This window comes from Tachypleus tridentatus, chromosome 13 (genome assembly GCF_004210375.1).
Source record: "Tachypleus tridentatus isolate NWPU-2018 chromosome 13, ASM421037v1, whole genome shotgun sequence".
Lineage (NCBI taxonomy): Eukaryota > Metazoa > Arthropoda > Merostomata > Xiphosura > Limulidae > Tachypleus > Tachypleus tridentatus.
Window position 1 is genome coordinate 12,599,349 of NC_134837.1, and position 21,124 is coordinate 12,620,472.

Sequence of the window (21,124 nt, forward strand, 5' to 3'; positions counted from 1 at the left end):
TGTAAACACTTAGCTTAATCAAGAATCTTAAAGAAAGCACACAAAAACACACACACATGTCGATACAAGCTTCACCTTTTATTGTTAAGCCTGTTATTTCACTATTCACATTTTAAAACAAGTCACCATACATATATAAAACATCCATCAAACTACTTGTTAAGTATACTTCCTAGCTTTATTTTTAAAAAGCCGTAAGTAAGTAACATATTTTACTGTTAACTGTAAACTTTTTTTTTACCACAGATTTTTGAACAGGACACATACCAGTACAATCTTGACCATCAGCTGTGAGGAAGAACCCACTTGGACATATACACTGGAAGCTTCCTTGTGTATTCACACACTGTCCTCTCTGACAAATGTTTTTGTTCTTGCATTCATTTATATCTAAACAAAAATAAAACCAGAAACGTACATTCAGTAAGGTATTTTCATAAATTTTACAAATAAACTCATGATATTATTCTTATGATCATTATTTTACTAGAAATTTACTATAGCTATTACTTTACATGAAATTAAATCATTACAGCACATCTACAACTATTATTTTATTGGAAATGGAATCACAACATCATATCTATCTAATAACTTATTATTCCTAGCTTACTGCATTTTATCATAATACACCTGTCTTAGAGTACTGCTGTAACATTCAAAAACTACATATTCTATCTTTTCATGGTATGTATATTTTACAAGGTATTTAGATTATTTTATAGTTTTGATTTGGAACATCACAAATCCAGTTGAAGTTGAGTGATAAATTAAGCCTGTCACGTTACTTTCTGAAGAAGGTACAGTCAAGGAACTTTTCTACCATTTCAAAAGATAGTTGAATTCTACTTTACCTTGTGTATAGAGATTATACCAGTCATGTCAAGTAGAGACACGTAAAGATTTTTATTATTGCTTTTCTTCTGAATGATCAGTTACAGATAAAATTTACTTTTTGGATCAATTATTTTTAATCTAACAGAGACAAGAACCCTTGTCCAGCTTTTGATCTCTTCACCTTTGCTGATTACTGTAGCTAGATTGACCTCAACTGACGCTGATTACTGTAGCTAGATTGACCTCAACTGATGCTGATTACTGTAGCTAGATTGACCTCAACTGATGGTGATTACTGTAGCTAGATTGACCTCAACTGATGGTGATTACTGTAGCTAGATTGACCTCAACTGATTCTTTATTTTATTTTCATATTTAGTTCATTTCTTTATTTTTCTCTAGCTTAACTACAATACAAGACTCCACCACCTCAACAATTAGAACAATAAACATTAACTTCTATGACGGTCATCAAATTAATCCTAATTTTAGTTACTGGATAGCCATAATAACTGGATACTCTAATTAGTTGATTAGTTTTGTAACATTAAACAATTTGAATCAAAATTTTGGTTACTGGATAGTTTGAATAATTAAAACCAACAATAATAAAAAAAAAATATTTATTATTTTTGCGACACTAAAAGCTTAATCAATTTTGGTTAATTAATTATTTTATATTACACTAACTGATATAATTAAAGGTCACAGACACTCAAGAGTATCAATTAGAAAGTTTATCTGAAACATTAAACAGCTATTTTAAGTCCTCAAGAAACACATTAATGTAAGTTACTAATACAAGAACTTGAAGTAAAGAAACAGTTACATCAGACTGACAATTTAGTGTCTCTACAAGTACATATAAATAGTTCTAGAATGGTAACAACAAAGAACAGTCCAGTATCGTACGACACGTATTTCCCACCTACGATCAAGTGGTGACTACAGCAATCATTGGGAAGAGTCAGTAATTAAAGAGGCTGATAATAAACAGAAACAAGACTGAACTAAATGCAACAGATAGCACAACTACACTACTGCTGGAACTTTAAATTACCACACAGCAGTAATAACATTATCAAAATGATTGTTACTTGGAAGACTGGAATTTCCCAAGAACAGCTATTCTTACAATTTTGTGCTTTATATAATTAGAAAAAACTGTAAAATGTCAGCTACTTAGCAGATTTAGATATTTTGGTTAATGCTATACTGTAATGAAGATATTCTGATGAATGAAAGGAACTAAGTTTTTAAAGAGTAGGATTTGAAAGATATCTTTCTAACAACTTACCTTCACATTTCTTTTGACTATTAACTAATCGGAAACCGTTGAAACATTCACACTTGTACGATTTTTCAGTATCAATACATCTTCCATTTTGCAGAGAAGGATTTAAGTCACATTCATTTATTGCCAGTGAAATGTCACATAAGGTATTATAGTCTGCTAAAAATATATAAAATATTATTTATTTACAATGTTAAAACTGATAGGTAATTTAAATATATAGTAATATTTTTTTTTCCTCTGATTGATATACTATGAAAAACATATTTACCTCAAAAACTGAACACAACAAAAATCAGGTTTTTGAAAATAAAAAGTATTTACAAGTTACAAGGAAAACAGAATTTTGATTCATTGTAAATTATCATTTCTAATTTTAGCAAGGTGAATTTCCTCATTCATATACAAAACAAAAATATCAATTCTAACACATTTCAAGTCTCAGACCACAAAGCATCTTATAGTTTAAGTTCCCAAATGAAGTAATCTTAATTTCCAAATGACTTGGAAATTAGGTCCACATCTATATTAATGTAAAGTTGACACATACAGTATTGTTTCTGAAGTCAATGACATTATTGGAGAGTGGAGAACACGAAAATAAATGAAAGTGTAAACTTGACCATAACTAAAGCACTTCAAGACCTTTATGACTGCCAACAGCAATATCAGAGACATCAGTGATGACGAGAAACCCACTTGTTGAGAAATTTATATGCAAAAAACGGCTCGTTTGGGCTGAGAAAACACTTTACATTGTTCGCTCTTCTATGTAAAGTGTTTTCTCAGCCCAAACGAGCCGTTTTTTGCATATAAATATCAGAGACATGTTCACACAGCCAAAAAAGCTGAATAGAACTTCCAACTTATTTTGTCTTATACAGTCCACTCATAATATATCATTCAAGCTGACAATGTCTTCAAGAAAACATACATAAGCAGGATTTTCTTTCCTACTCTGATATCACCACTGAACTTAGGAAACTGCTCTAACTTTGAGTATTATTCATAAAACTTAGATGGTTTTGGGGACTTATTTAAATATTTGTTTATATTTTTCTCTATTTACATTCTTTTAAAGTAAAATAAAACATTTCTCCTATGAACAACACGTACTTGTTCCACTTAAGGGGCAAGGTTCACAATATTTGTCAGCCCAAGCCTTTCCCATGTTGTCTCCACAACAGCATTCCATTTTTGAAAGACGCACAGAAAGTTTATTAAGGCAACGGCCACTTGAGAAATCCAAATAGCAATCACCTCTTCGAGTGTCTAAAAATAAATAATAAAGTGACTTGTTTATTATCACAACTTAAGACAATAAGAAACTTGTTTTAAATCTCTATATTAATAATGATATACTTCCAAAATAAAGTCAAGTAGAATGGTGATTTATTCACAGGATTCTTGGCACTATGTGCTAACTAAAGTAAAGACCTTTTTCAAATGAGGCTAAGGAGAAATTTAAGATGTATTTGTGTGTTATGTATTAGCTCACATAATACTGTAAGATAAACATTAACAAAAACTAAATCATCGAGGATTCAATAATTTATTACACTGAATTTTGATTCAAATCCCTCTTCAGTTTCAATAACTATGTTATATTCCTGAATACAGTTAAGTACGTACACACGCACACAAATTTCAATTTCCTTCTTTTTGGTGCAAAATATACTAACAAAAACATATAGATTATATTGGTATATATTCTGTTTTTACAATAAAGCATATAAATGATTGGAAACTGTCACATGAGAGAGCCAAAGAAAATTATTTTCCTAAGTGATTATTCTGAAATTTGTCCAATTACAAATGTTGTTACATCATGAAGATGAAAGTTGAGATATTATCCAAATTTTCACACGTCACAAAAAATGTTTCCTTCCTCAATTATAATCAAATGAGACCCTTTCTGAGGGTATTCAAAAAAGATTACATTCTGTCAATCAGTGAAACATTTTAATGCTTGCCCCCACTAAAAACACTGATCTAAATTATACAAGTAATAAAATAAAATTATATCATCCTGGTGAAGAAGATGAAATCAACAAACATTTGGAGAAACTGTGGAGAGCACAATGGGTTCTTGTACCAAATACAAGCATATTATTAAACTTATCCACTTTTATTTTATACTTTCTATAATAATATTTTATACCATTAATAAATTCACCATATAATTAGAATACTCTTTCCTTGTGACTCCTATTCATGAATTGTTTGTTTTTTATAATTATCTCCATTACTGATATCACAGAGGAATTAATAACTTTGTAACATGAGGATGTATAATATTACAAAGTTAAACATCTAATGTACACATAGTTAATAAAAACGTTTAATGACCCTCAGACAAATCTACAGATACACAGATAAGTTAATATGCCATACATTTAAATACAATAGTGTATTATTTGTTCTGTATATGTGAATGTTCTACACAATACATGCTTAAGAAAGTCATTAAGTTGATGTCTCTTTAGCTGCCTTTGTTCCTTTGTCACTTCCAACTGTATAATACCTGTTCTGGTCAAGTAGAAATTATTACATGGTGTAAATATGTGAACATCAGTGTCATCCTTCAGTGATAGTTCAAGTGATAACTATACAACAACAGTGTCATCCTTCAGTGATAGTTCAAGTGATAATTATACAACAACAGTGTCATCCTTCAGTGATAGTTCAAGTGATAATTATACAACAAGAGTATCATCCTTCAGTGAGAGTTCAAGTGATAACTATACAACAACAGTATCATCTTTCAGTGGTGGTTCAAGTGATAACTATACAACATCAGTGTCATCCTTCAGTGATAGTTCAAGTGATAACTATACAACAACAGTGTCATCCTTCAGTGATAGTTCAAGTGATAATTATACAACAACAGTGTCATCCTTCAGTGATAGTTCAAGTGATAATTATACAACAACAGTGTCATCCTTCAGTGATAGTTCAAGTAATAATTATACAGCAACAGTATCATCCTTCAGTGATAGTTCAAGTGATAACTATACAACAACAGTGTCATCCTTCAGTGATAGTTCAAGTGATAACTATACAACAAGAGCATCATCCTTCAGTGATAGTTCAAGTGATAACTATACAACAACAGCATCATCCTTCAGTAATAGTTCAAGTGATAACTATACAACAACAGTGTCATCCTTCAGTGATAGTTCAAGTGATAACTATACAACAACAGTGTCATCCTTCAGTGATAGTTCAAGTGATAACTATACAACAACAGTGTCATCCTTCAGTGGTAGTTCAAGTGATAACTATACAACAACAGCATCATCCTTCAGTGGTAGTTCAAGTGATAATTATACAACAACAGCATCATCCTTCAGTGGTGGTTCAAGTGATAACTATACAACAACAGCATCATCCTTCAGTGATAGTTCAAGTGATAATTATACAACAACAGTATCATCCTTCAATGGTAGTTCAAGTGATAATTATACAACAACAGCATCATCCTTCAGTGATAGTTCAAGTGATAACTATACAACAACAGTGTCATCCTTCAGTGGTGGTTCAAGTGATAACTATACAACAACAGCATCATCCTTCAGTGATAGTTCAAGTGATAACTATACAACAACAGTGTCATCCTTCAGTGGTAGTTCAAGTGATAACTATACAACAACAGCATCATCCTTCAGTGATAGTTCAAGTGATAACTATACAACAACAGCATCATCCTTCAGTGGTAGTTCAAGTGATAAATATACAACAACAGTGTTATCCTTCAGTGGTAGTTCAAGTGATAACTATACAACAACAGTGTCATCCTTCAGTGATAGTTCAAGTGATAACTATACAACAACAGTGTCATCCTTCAGTGATAGTTCAAGTGATAACTATACAACAACAGTGTCATCCTTCAGTGATAGTTCAAGTGATAACTATACAACAACAGTGTCATCCTTCAGTGATAGTTCAAGTGATAACTATACAACAACAGCATCATCCTTCAGTGATAGTTCAAGTGATAACTATACAACAACAGTGTCATCCTTCAGTGGTAGTTCAAGTGATAACTATAAAACAACAGTGTCATCCTTCAGTGGTAGTTCAAGTGATAACTATAAAACAACAGCATCATCCTTCAGTGGTAGTTCAAGTGATAACTATACAACAACAGTGTCATCCTTCAGTGGTAGTTCAAGTGATAATTATACAACAACAGCATCATCCTTCAGTGGTGGTTCAAGTGATAACTATACAACAACAGCATCATCCTTCAGTGATAGTTCAAGTGATAACTATACAACAACAGTGTCATCCTTCAGTGGTAGTTCAAGTGATAACTACACAACAACAGTGTCATCCTTTAGTGGTAGTTCAAGTGATAACTATACAACAACAGCATCATCCTTCAGTGGTAGTTCAAGTGATAATTATACAACAACAGTGTCATCCTTCAGTGGTAGTTCAAGTGATAACTATACAACAACAGTGTCATCCTTCAGTGGTGGTTCAAGTGATAACTATACAACAACAGCATCATCCTTCAGTGATAGTTCAAGTGATAACTATACAACAACAGTGTCATCCTTCAGTGGTAGTTCAAGTGATAACTATACAACAACAGTGTCATCCTTCAGTGGTAGTTCAAGTGATAACTATACAACAACAGTGTCATCCTTCAGTGGTAGTTCAAGTGATAACTATACAACAACAGCATCATCCTTCAGTGGTAGTTCAAGTGATAAATATACAACAAAAGTGTTATCCTTCAGTGGTAGTTCAAGTGATAACTATACAACAACAGTGTCATCCTTCAGTGATAGTTCAAGTGATAACTATACAACAACAGTGTCATCCTTCAGTGATAGTTCAAGTGATAACTATACAACAACAGCATCATCCTTCAGTGATAGTTCAAGTGATAACTATACAACAACAGTGTCATCCTTCAGTGGTAGTTCAAGTGATAACTATAAAACAACAGTGTCATCCTTCAGTGGTAGTTCAAGTGATAACTATAAAACAACAGCATCATCCTTCAGTGGTAGTTCAAGTGATAACTATACAACAACAGTGTCATCCTTCAGTGGTAGTTCAAGTGATAACTATACAACAACAGTGTCATCCTTCAGTGGTAGTTCAAGTGATAAATATACAACAACAGTGTTATCCTTCAGTGGTAGTTCAAGTGATAACTATACAACAACAGCATCATCCTTCAGTGGTAGTTCAAGTGATAACTATACAACATCAGAGTCATCCTTCAGTGGTGGTTCAAGTGACAACTATATAATAAGAGTGTCATCCTTCAGTGGTAGTTCAAGTGACAACTATATAATAAGAGTGTCATCCTTTAGTGGTAGTTCAAGTGATAACTAAACAACAACAGTGTAATCCTTCAGTGGTGGTTCAAGTGATAACTAAACAACAACAGTGTAATCCTTTAGTGGTAGTTCAAGTGATAACTAAACAACAACAGTGTAATCCTTTAGTGGTAGTTCAAGTGATAACTAAACAACAACAGTGTAATCCTTTAGTGGTAGTTCAAGTGATAACTAAACAACAACAGTGTAATCCTTTAGTGGTAGTTCAAGTGATAACTAAACAACAACAGTGTAATCCTTTAGTGGTAGTTCAAGTGATAACTGAACAACAAAAGTGTAATCCTTTAGTGGTGGTTCAAGTGATATCTAGACAACAACAGCATCATCCTTCAGTGGTAGTTCAAGTGATAACTATACAACAACAGTGTCATCCTTCAGTGGTGGTTCAAGTGATAACTAAACAACAACAGTGTAATCCTTTAGTGGTAGTTCAAGTGACAACTATATAATAAGAGTGTTATCCTTCAGTGGTGGTTCAAGTGATAACTAAACAACAACAGTGTAATCCTTTAGTGGTGGTTCAAGTGATATCTAGACAACAACAGCATCATCCTTCAGTGGTAGTTCAAGTGATAACTATACAACAACAGTGTCATCCTTCAGTGGTGGTTCAAGTGATAACTATACAACAACAGTGTCATCCTTCAGTGGTGGTTCAAGTGATAACTAAACAACAACAGTGTAATCCTTTAGTGGTAGTTCAAGTGACAACTATATAATAAGAGTGCTATCCTTCAGTGGTGGTTCAAGTGATAACTAAACAACAACAGTGTAATCCTTTAGTGGTGGTTCAAGTGATAACTAAACAACAACAGTGTAATCCTTTAGTGGTAGTTCAAGTGATAACTAAACAACAACAGTGTAATCCTTTAGTGGTAGTTCAAGTGATAACTAAACAACAACAATGTAATCCTTTAGTGGTAGTTCAAGTGATAACTAAACAACAACAGTGTAATCCTTCAGTGGTAGTTAAAGTAAAAGATATCTGGAGGTTAAGGTTTCATCATTATTAGTATATTGTGTAATCTAAATCATCGTCACCTTTTTAATGATTACTTAAAACAATTTCTTGCTAAATGATTTATATCTATTGATATTTTGCTTCAACAAATAATAATAATTTGATAAATTATGTGTTCCAAAAGAGTACATCAAATTTAGGTTATAATTATGATAGTTTTGAGTTTTAGAAGTTGTTTCATTCTGATAATATTTGCTTCCAAAACATTATGTAGTGTATTTTGTACTATATTACTTTAAAAGTGTTATTTATAATAACTGATGCCAGTTGTAAATAAACGAAAGTTAAAATGGTGGTGATGATAGGGCCTACGTAGACCACATGCACAGCGTGAATGTCTATGTACTTGCACATGCCATAGTAGCATCATGTTGAAATGAGAATCATCAATCATGTGGGTAGCAGAGTTAGTTCCTCAGACTAAACACATTATTACTTATGAACTAAGAAAAGTTGGATTTAAACAAGATCTTGTAAGAGAAACAGCAAAGAAAATCTAATAAATTCAACAGGCTGTCTTACAATAAAGCAACAACACACATTGTGTTCACGTTTAGTGCTGTAATGATGAATATTTATTTCGAACTTCACTTCATATCCAGTCTCATTATTCCATTTAACATCAACTCGATGAGAAAGTTGACATTACTTCCTATTAAGTGGGCCTATCTGATTGCTTGAAAGGTAATTCAGTTTTACCTGAAAATACCACAGTAACATAGTAGGTGCTGAATGTGGCAAAGTTACTCATCTGTTACAAGTAGTAAACATATTTTAGGGTCAAGTGTACAATATGTGTACTCATAATTTGAAATGAGTACTCAGCCTGCAACAAATAAACTTGTCAAGTATCTCACGTAAGTGTATAGACTGTGAGGAGAGTTATTCACCCTCTAATATACGACTTATATTGTAGACAGATTACTAATCATGTTAAAGAGCAGGAATTCTTATTCTGTACAATAGAAATTAAAGTAAAATTAAACTTTAATTAATACAGACATCCCTTTAAAAAAACAAAACTATAATAAACTCACCAAGACATGCTTTGTTGTTGGGGCTTGGAATATAACCTCGATCACAAATGCAGTAGAAGCTACCCTTTGTGTTAATACACCGACCATGCTGACAGATGGAGGCCAATGATTTACACTCATCCACATCTATAAACAATGGTAGAAGGAAAGTTCCAAAATAATTAAGGAGTTACAAGTTCAATCAGTCTCAGAAAAAAGAGAAATCTGTAGAATATAAATTACTTACTATACTAATAGCAAAAAATAGAGATGAAAACTTCAGAGCATTCAATCAACAAATCCTAAATGTTTCTAAATTACTTCAATAATGTCATTATGTATTCTATCACTTAATAGAATTTTCAGAACTGTTTGATAAAAATAATGAATTAGTTTCTTTCTTCAATTACATTTTATACAGGTTAGATTCACTGGTACACCTAACTTCAAAAACAATGTTTCAAATAAATTCTATAAACTAACATGTCTAATTTACTAATAAACTCAATCAATCATTTACTTATCAGATTTCTAGCTAATTGAAAAACAAACACTCTAAATAACTTAAAAACTCAATCAGTGATGAATGGATTTCATTAGGTCTAGATATCCAATTTAACTCCCTCAGTTTGGCATTTTTGTATTTTACTAGTTTTCTTTCTATAGAAAGTTTCAAGTTTCCATGCAAAGCTAAACGTTCCTGAAACTTTTAGATTTCAGATCATGCAAAACATGTCTAGTGAAGAAAACATTAAACTATTAAAAATATACCCCAGAAGAATATCTTCTTCTATCCAGAACAACCAGATCTTTTTAATTAGCTAAAACTTAACACAAGATTATTTGACTGAATAACTACAGATATGTTATAAGTTTATAAATATATTTTAACAGAATCTAAAATATTAAAAAAATATATTTTTCTTCACAATTTTATACAGCTGCTGTAACATTTCTTTCAAATAAAAAATTTTAAAACTTGTAAAATAATATAAAGTTGAAACAAAATGGCATCTGTAAATAACAACAAAAAATCAAATATTGACTTTATTCCTACCTATACAAGAATCTGTATCTTTATCTCTCTCATATCCTTCTTCACATTCACAGTGAAAGGAACCAATGCTGTTTACACATTTTCCCTTTGCACAAAGTCCAGGTATAGCATCACATTCATCAACATCTGGAAAAAACAATGGTAAAAATAACAGTCGTGGAATGCTCATCTTTAAAAAACGTAAGTCAGCATAGGAAGTGTTAAAAACTGGTAAAACACGTATTTATAACAAAAACTTTATCATTATTATTTGCAATGTTTCGGGCAGAAGCCCATCATCAGACAAAGGGTTTTTATCTGAAACACTACAAATAATAATAAAGATTTTGTTAAAAAACGTTAGTTTCACCATTTTTCAACTCTCTCATTTTTTCCACATTTTGTGATCTTTTCTACTGCATTCCTATAAACAATGTATGTTTTATTATAGCCTGATGGTTAGGGTGCTCGACTCCCAGTCGCAAGATCAAGTCCTCTTTATTAAACGTCTTTGTATCATATGGTTGCTGATTAAATAAATTACTTGAGTGTAAACAATTTTAGTTTACAAGAATGTTGGCCAACCAGTTCCGAATGAAAAAAAAAAAAAAAGATTTCTTAATAATAAACCAATATCATAAATACCAAACTTAATTTTATTTTTCAAGTCATAACTATAAAAGACATACTACTCACCCTGACAAGATCTGGAGTTGATATTGGTAATGAAACCCCGATCACAGTCAAGATCTGAGGGACATTCTTCACATGGGTGTCCCCATGCTACTCCAATAGTAGCACAACAAAGCTGTCGTGTGCATACAACACCTGTTAATTGCCCTGCACAGAATTGGTTCTTCACCCTACGAAAACATGGTCCGGTTCTAACGTCTATAAAAAACAAAAGTAAAGAAATAAGTCCAAAAACTCCAGAAAATCTAAAAAATGAAAATACACAAAACTTATTCTAGCTTCTCTAGAGAATTACTGAAATTAGTGAATTGCAACTTCAGTTATAACGTATTTTAATTTTTCTATTGTTACTAGCAATAGTAATATCAAGCAGTAAAATAATATATTTGTATTTGCATACAAAAGTACAATGTTGGTTTTAAATTTTTAATAAAAAAATCGGCTACTTTTAAATATAAATGTTATGTGAGAGTGACAGAGAAATCCTATTCAGTCTCTCACAAAAGAAATAAGTAAAACCTAACCCTTAAAATTACCGCACTTTCGTAACATCAATTCCAGAAAGCATTCCGGTAAAATAGGTCATTCTCTTAATCGTTTAGTGGTTACACCCCCAAATTACATGCCTTTTGTAAATTAAACCTGTCGTAGTTTCAACTGAATATAACGTTAAAAGTAAGATTATGTTTAGAAAAGCATTATTAGTGAACGTATTAACTGAATAATATATTAATTATTTGTAGGAAATTCGCAGTATCATTAACGTACTTCATAGATATCTTGAAATGAACGTGATGAAGTCATCATTTATCCAGCCATATCAAAATTACGGTATGGATATAATTATACGTTTGTGATATAGTTTAAAAGTTGCATATATCGACTGGAATAATATTAATTTCATGCAACAAAATGATTAGTGTATTATAACTTTAATAAATAACGTGAACATTTCAAAAATGTTAAAAATACTTTAAAATTTACAATTAAGTATTCAGCCTTTTTAAAAAAGTAATGCACTTTTTGAAATGTACTGATGGGTGGTGGTGTTTTCAATTAAGGTATAAATAATTTAAAAGGGTATGCATCGTTTCATATCTATGTGAATAATGTTTTCAAACAACATTTGGATATTATAGATTCAAATAAATTAATTTTATGTTTTGTCAATTTTTTGCTAAACCTATTTCTAAATATTGAGAAACTAGACTCAAATGTTTACCTAATTCACATCTTCTGCCAGAAAATCCGTAAACACACGAACAACGATCTTGTCCGATACAACGCCCGCCATTCAGACACGGTTCCCGACATACAGCTGGCAATGAATAATTGTAGAATTAGACCTGGTATCTCACATTAACTTATTTTACATTAAATTAACATTAACGTAGAAATGTTGTCTTATTTAGTCACCTTAAATACTTCTACACTTCATATCCAATATCAAATAACTACAGTTACAGATTGTAAATTGATTTATTATAGTGTTATAGCGAATGAATTCCATTGGTAATTAGGTTTGTTTTTATTCTCATTTACTTAAAATGTATGTGATTTGCACTGACCAACGAGGACCCGTTTTCTCACCAAATAAATAGACATGTTTATATATAACAAGATCCTTCTATCAGATAAACCTTTTTGGTACAAAACACACATTACTGTTAACTGGCAATTTAATTCACATGATATATCGAAGTTGGATTGGTTAGATGTTTTCAGGGGCGTCAATAGCAAGCCCAGGCCCCTGGGTCAATAATATCATCGGGCAACACTTTCATTCTATTTACTAACTTTTGCTCATTTTTTCATTAAAAAATGTACGTGACAAATTTATTCATGAAAAAGTGGCAGCCACAATGTTAGCTCATTAACTGGTATGTATTTCTAGTGAACTTTGTAATATTTCACTGCCGAGTTCCTCAACAGACGCCAGAGCCTTTTTCACCCTTCTCGATAGTCCTGGATATTGTTAAGCACAAAGCTACACAGTAAGCTATCTGTGGTACGCTTACCACCAGGACAAAAACTCGCATTTTAGCGTCACAACCCTGCATGATATAAAGCAAGGTTTATTTTGTTGTTATTTAAATACCAAATTACAGAACAGGCAATCTGCGTTGTTTCCGTCGCATGGATCGAATCTTGAACTTTTTTCCCACAGGCCCTTAACCTGAGACACTAGGAGACAAAATGAATCGACAGGAGCAGTTTAAGAAGAATTTAAACTACAATTATTATGCATTTTTATAATGATAATTTTATTTTCAATGGTTTGTTTTATATTTTAATTGTATCAAATGGCTTTAGTCTATAATCGTCGCTAGTGTCACAATATGAGAGAAATGTTATAAAACAAAATATAACCCTAAATGAAATAATAAAAAACACTGAATATTAATCTATTCATTGTCAGACATATATTTCCTTTAATAAAAATATGAAGTAGTATATAATATTGTATAATTAAGAATATATATATAAATTTTCCCTTTTTTACAAGCATAAACCCACCAGCCACCTGGAAGTGTTTGTTATAGGGAGTAACTAAGTTAGACTGGTAATAAAAGATTCTATACAAACTACATATAAACTTAAGACATGCCATTGTGTTTAGTTATTGTTGATTTCATTAATAATATTGGTTATATTAGTCACCATATCGAATGTAATTAATTTTTATTTTCATTTCTACTTTATGAATACTATTTTATTGTAGTTATTGTGTTACATTGTTAGTTTAGATTTTTTTATTTATTTAAGATCAATCTAAAAGTTCTAAACTGGCCAAACCTCGTAAGATATTGTTGGGATTATAGCCGAAACTATCGTTAATAAGGAAGATACCTAACTAACGAAACAATGCATTCTAATCTTTATATTTAGATTAGTTTACTAACGACCAGGTTAAGTCTTAGTTCTGCTCTAACTACGTAACTTACTTTAATCAAAACTTATTATTATTATTATTAATTTGACGGTTCAAGCATTCTAACCAATCACGTTTCAAAAACAAAGTTCAAGTAAGACATCTTAAAAATTCCAAGTCATAAATGTTATGAAAGATTTGAGTCCTTTTTAAAATATGAGGCTATTTATCAGTTTCATTCTTTATTTTATGTAATATTTTAAATGATTCAGTTTAAATGCCAAAAGAAAACAAAGCATTAGGAACCAATAGGGTTAAAATTTGTGATAAAAATTATGTAAACTGCAGACGACCTTTTATTCACATCAAAAGGATAAGGGTAAAAAGAAAAAGAAACATATACAATTTATGTGATTTTTATCATACACTTAGGGTAAACCTTGAACCTTCCTTTTCTTTAGCAAAGCAACAAGATGTTTATATTACATTATTTTAATGTCTTAATATGCTACAAGCTTAATATAAAACACCAACAATCTTATCGTTTGTTTGTTTAATAACAAACCATAAGATAAAAATTTATTATAATTTAAAAAAAGAAAGATTCTATTTAAATACTTTGACCAATCAGAGCAGCGATTAGATATTGAAATTTGTAGAAAACCCGTTTTAGTGCTTCAATCAGATACATTCCTTGTCTTTTCGACTCAGAGTGTCACAGATAACGACTAAAATTTTGTTGTGTTTATTTTACATACACTCGTTCTCAGCGTTATTAACAGAGGCGCCCGTGTGCAGTCACATTTGTCTCATTCTAAGTTTGATGAATGAGTTCCCCAAGTGGATTAACTCTCGCTGTCGCCTACTATCACAGTTAATAGCATCTGATAACTATTTATCACAGGTCCTTCCTACACATAAGATGCTCTGTTTTAAAAAATATGACATATTTATTTACAGTGCGGATGTTGTGGTAACATTAACCATGTTTCTCTGTCAGAATTAAAGACATAATTAAGACCTATTGACTCGTTTGAGTAATTCTTTAATCATATTTTGTAAACTACTACGAGCGTGAAGGGAGGAATTCTGTTCTCAAAAATTTATTACGCAAGTGTAACATGGTTTGTTTTGAATTTCGCGCAAAGCTACACGAGAGCTATCTGCCTCAGCCATCCCTAATTTAGCAGTGTAATATTAGAGACAAGGCAGTTAGTCACCATCACCCACCGCCAACTCTTGGGCTACTCTTTTACCAACGAATAGTGGGATTGACCGTAGCATTATAACGCCCCCACGGCTGAAAGAACGAGCATGTTTGGTGCCACGGGGATTTGAACCCGCTGTATTAAATTATTAAAACCTTTGCTGCCATACATAACTTTGCAGGACATTAATTATGAACGGCTTTTTTCACAGCAAAGCCACACAATGGGCTATCTGTGTAAACAATTGAACCTTGAATTTTACTGCTGTAAGTCTGTACATTTACCGCTGACTCGCTGAGCGGCTTTATCTACGATAAAAAAGTTATCATAAAATAATGCCATTTATCAACATAAAAAAACATTTTTCGAATGCATTCATGATATTGGTAACATTATTAATTATTAAATTGCATGTGTATTTAAAATGCGATTTGACAAAAAACAGTGACGAAACTTCGATGGCGTTCACCATGTTCTGATGTTTGATTTAAATTCTCCTAACTTATTGGCTATCTTCTAAACCATTTAAACTTTTGTAAATTCGTCCTACTGTAGTTCATAACTCTTCGTTGTTAAATTGCATAGTCGAAACATTACAACAATAAATGTAGATTTTATTCTGTATAAATAGGATTAATAGGTATGTGCAATTTTCTTAATCTACAGGCTTTGTATTTGTAAGTATGAAGATAACAAAAATACATCCCGCAAGAAAAATCTTAGTCATAGACTTCGTGCTTTAGTCACGCGCACACCCCCCCCCCCTCTGTTTAAAGCTACACCATGAATCTATAGGGAGGTAAACTGATTTGATTTTGAATTTAACGCAAAGCAACTCGAGGGCTCTTTGCGCTACCCGCCCCTAATTTAGTAGTGTGAGACCAGAGGGAAGGCAGCTAGTCATAACCACCTACCGCCAACTCTTGGGCTACTCTTTTACTAACGAATAGTGGGATTGACTGTAACTTTATAACGCCCCCACGGCTGAAAAGGCGAACCCGCGACCCTCAAATTACGAGTCAAACGCCTTAATCTACCTAGCCATGCCGGGCCTGGAGGGTAAACTAAAATAGATTCGACTAATAGTAACTTGTCAAACCAAGTTTTGTAGGACTATAAATTTAGGGTCGATTTTCACTTTTGTAGGTTCAGAAATGTAACGGATTTACTGTTATATGTTTATTTAGCTACGCTTATTTCAATTTAGTTTTCTTTTTAACATGTGACGTACATTGTTGGCTATGTATTTCACAATTTCAGCCTGTTTTTTATAGAAGATTCTTGAGAGTAAGAATCAACACTATTTGTTTTACAAAAACGTTAGCGCGTATTTAAACATTGTTGAAACTTCAAGAAGCTTGCGTGGGTCGTATAAAACCGGCTAGTCGAGAAACAGAAGAAGATGATTATTATTGGTCAGCTACAGCCAGAGTGATATAGACCTAGAAACCTATAATTGTGATTCACGCTTATTAATCGAAAAACTATAGAATTGGACCAGGAACATTTATATATTTCGAACCTCAATGAGTTTAACTTCGGACAGAAGTATTTCTACAAGCATATTGAATATCTTCAACGGTACAAAGTCGGCGGTGTGAGGCCAACCAAGCAAGCTACCTCAAGCAAGGTGTGACAGCATCAACTCAGAATTAATTTGCTCATTGATAAAATATTCAGTTGTAGACCAGATATACGACTCAGTGTGGTTTGTAAAACCATTTAACTCATTTCTAATAACTACTAGTAAAAACCGACATTATAAATTGTATTGTTTCTGCTTGTATAGAAAAATATATTTGTGTTCACAAAAGAAAATTGTGTGTGTCAATATTGTTGGTAAATATCATAAATTTGATGTATATTAACATTTAGTTAACTTCTAAATTAAAATTTTCAGTTATCACAATAAATTGGACAGTCGTCCGAAATAATCTATATCTGTATTTTCTTATAGTAAAGCCACATTGAGCTATCTGTTAAGTCCACCGAGATGAATCGAACCCCTCATTTTAACAGTGTAATTCCGAAGACTTACTACTGTACCAACTGGAGACATCGGGAACAACTTATAATATGAAACATAATAAATTGAGGACTAGTGTCTGAGATCTAATTAGACACAAAATGTATTCTAAATAAAAATAAAAATATATATTCAATTTATATTTATAAGCGCCAACAAAATTTGATAATATCTGATTATTAGGGTTTTTTGAATCAACTTCCCTCGAACAAATTTAAAAATAAAACAGAAGTGAATTTATCGAAATTGCCAAAATCTTATTAAAAGATAAAAATTCAATGAGAAAAATGAACTAATAAAGTGTATCGTTGAAATGATAGTGGATAATGATTTGTTGTCTGAGGAAGAAGTAAGGGAATACACTAGCCAATCAGAGTTGAGCGATAAGAATAAGTTAGAAATCCAATTAAAACTCAAACAAATCGAGTTTGAACAAGCTCACATCGAAGCCGAGAAAGAGCAAGTCCATACTGAAGCCAAAAAAGAAAAGGAGCAAGTCCGTATTGAAAGGGAAAGAGAAAGTAAACGTCTCAAAGCCGAACAAGCCCGTACTGAATGAAGCCAAAAAGGAAATTGGGCTAAATAAATGGAAATTAGACTCAACTCTGATCAATCAAAGCAAAATGACAACTTTGAACTCAATCGATATATTAAAGTACCACTATTTAATGAAAATGAAGTTGATTAATATTTTCAATATTTCTTGGTAAAGCCCAAAACGCTTGTGCTGTTCTTTCTCCAAAAGATTCCATTAATTATGACAAGATTAAAGCATCTATCCTCAAAGCATACGAGTTAGTACCGGAAACTTATCGCCAAAAGTTTCGAGGTTATCAAAAATAAAATAATCAAACCCATTTGGAATTCGCCCACGAAAGAGAGGTTTATTTTAATCTATGATGTGATTCTGTGCTTATTGGCAACAGTTTCGACAAACTAAGACAATTTTGTCTGATAGAGGAATTTAAACGCTGTACAAGTGACGATCTAAAAACTTATTTGTACTAAAAGAAAGTTGAAACAGCTGTTTTTTCTGATTATTACACTTTAACACATAAAATCACTTCTCACAGAAAGAAATTCCTGCGCTGTTAGCCAAAACCTGTATCTGCTCAATCCACTAAAGTTGAAGATTCTTCTAAAAAAATTCCAGCTCCTCTAGTTTGAAATCTTCTGACAATCAGGATAAAACGTCATCAAAGCCCGTCTGCCATTTTTGTAATAAACCCTGGTCATGTTACATTCACTTGTTGGAGTTAGAAAAAAGAAAGGGAGGTACCATCCAGTGTGATCATGTCCACATATGGACGTAGTTTTACCAGATCATCCAATGGTGTTTACCTGGGGAGGTACCATCCAGTGTGTTCGTGTCCACTTATGGACGTAGTTTCACCAGATCATCCAATGTTGTTTACCTGGGGAGGTACCACCCAGTGTGTTCGTGTCCACATATGGACGTAGTTTCACCAGATCACCCAACGTTGTTTACCTGGGGAGGTACCACCCAGTGTGTTCGTGTCCACATATGGACGTAGTTTCACCAGATCATCCAATGTTGTTTACCTGGCCACTGAGGGAAGAGACTGATATAGTTAGCGAGAAATTTAGACATTTTGTGTCTGTGTGTTGTATGTCTTTGACGAATAACACTGCTAATCCCACACCCATACATATGTTACGTGATACTGGGGAGACTAAATCATTGTTGTAAGAAAGTATACTGCCTTTAAATTCGAGTTCTGTCACTGGCGAGTCTGTTATTGTTAAGAGTTGTGACGGTGGCTTTATTAATGTTCTTCTCCATAACGTTTATTTAACATCAGACTTAGTTTCGGGACCAGTTCAGGGTATATAGCTATTATTGGGAAACGAGTTGGCTGGGAAAAAAGTTGTTACCGAACCCAAGATGGTTAGCAAGCTGATCGTTGTTTCATCTAAGAATGGTGTTGTTGTTGAGGAGAATACAGAAGTGCTCCCCTCGTATGCTGTGACTTGCGTTCAGACTTTGAAATTAAGCCAGAAACAAACGACAGAGACGTATTCAGAGGGCAACATTATGGATTTATCTCAAACATTTTATGGACCTGACGAGGATCTTGTGAATAATTGTCCTACTGACAATTTATTGGTGAGTAGCTATGATGGATGTGGGTGAGTGATAAGGATGGATGTGGGTAAGTGACAATGATGGAAGTTGGTGAGTTGCAATGATGGATGTGGGTGAGCGACAGTGATGAATGTGGTTCATCTGCTGAAGTTACGTTTGCTAAAAGCAACCGATCGATAAGCAAGAAAAGAATCCGCAGATCACTATTTGAATATGCACTCCTGAAAGATGAAGTGGAGAAGGTTCCAAATCCGCAGATCACTATTTGAATGTGCACTCCTGAAAGATGAAGTGGAGAAGGTTCCAAATGGTTACTTTTTCAAAAATGGTGTCCTCATGAGAAAATTGAAACCACCAAATGTACCAGCTTCAAAGGACTTGTCTGTAGTTTATTAAATTGTTGTTCCAATAATGTATCATTCTGATATATCGTAGTGGTTCATGAATTCCTTATGGCAGGTCATTTAGAAGTCAACAAGGCGCGTGACAAAATCATGAGACTTTTTTATTTTCTGACTCAAAATTAGGCAAGATGTTTCTCAGTTTAGTAAAAACTTGTCATGTCTGTTAGTTGGTCAGAAAACCTAATTGGAGAATTCCTGTTGCTCCTTTGGAACCTATCCCAGCTTTTGAAAAACATTTCAGTTGTGTGATTATTGATTGTGTTACACCAATAAGATAACATTTGTTTAAGCACTATCACGTGCTATTTATGTTATTATCATAAGGTTATTTATATTGTGTGATATATTGTCATGATTACTGAAGTTGTATAATTCATTGCCAATATATTGTCATCAATGTATATATTAACAGTATTTTTGTTTCCAGTGGCGCAGCGGTATTCTCCGAAACTACAACGCTAGAAATCAGGTTTCGATATCCGTGATGGGCAGAACACAGGTACCCCATTACGTAGCTTTGCGCTTAACTGCAAACAAACAAAACATTGTTTAACATTAAAATGTTAACTTACGTATTGCGTTTCATACTTATTTCAGTCACACCACTTTCTTACGTCTTGTACACTTACCATTCAAAACATAGCGTTGAAGCAATCCAAAAGATAAACTTACTTCCCATCTGTGTTATACTATAACAACCTACTCTAATGCATGGAAGAACAGCTCCAAATGATGTTTTGGTGTATGTGTATTTTTAATACAGCTTTTGCTTAACTAAGAGCCATTATACAAAAATAGTTTTTATCATGTGCAACTGGTGTATCATATGCGTATCTTACTACCTTTACAGCTTGGTTCTAGTTTTAAGGAAACAACAGTTAAAATATATTGAAACATGGCAAATAAAAACAAACTTACCACTTGTGAAGGATGATACTGCTTTACTGAAACAACATTACGATCTACATCAGTGTCTCACAGTTTCAAACGAACATCTGGCAACACACTTACCTCGTTTTTATACTTCGATTTTATGTCCGTTAATCCAGCTGGAAATCAACTGTCTTAGTGGTGTTTGTTGTGTACAAGGAATTAACATAATTTATGCTAATTACAGTTATTAATTGGAGATTTATATATATTATACATATTTATATATATTACTATCTTAGTTCTATAATTTCTTAGCATTTTATTTTTCGTTAATCTTTCAGTAAGAAGTAATTTCATAAATTTGATGTATTCATGCG

The 21,124-nt window shown here is 32.6% G+C and overlaps 1 protein-coding gene across 1 annotated transcript in view; it reads right to left on the bottom strand.

Moving 5' to 3' along the window:
- The window catches only part of LOC143240634 (fibrillin-1-like), a 209,582-nt gene that overhangs the window by 132,409 nt on the left and 56,049 nt on the right, over positions 1 to 21,124 (bottom strand). Inside the window, 7 exon segments of the mRNA XM_076483387.1 lie at positions 268 to 390; positions 2,135 to 2,290; positions 3,248 to 3,403; positions 9,550 to 9,675; positions 10,586 to 10,711; positions 11,261 to 11,455; positions 12,480 to 12,575. Of these exon segments, the coding sequence (XP_076339502.1) occupies positions 268 to 390; positions 2,135 to 2,290; positions 3,248 to 3,403; positions 9,550 to 9,675; positions 10,586 to 10,711; positions 11,261 to 11,455; positions 12,480 to 12,575 (978 nt within the window).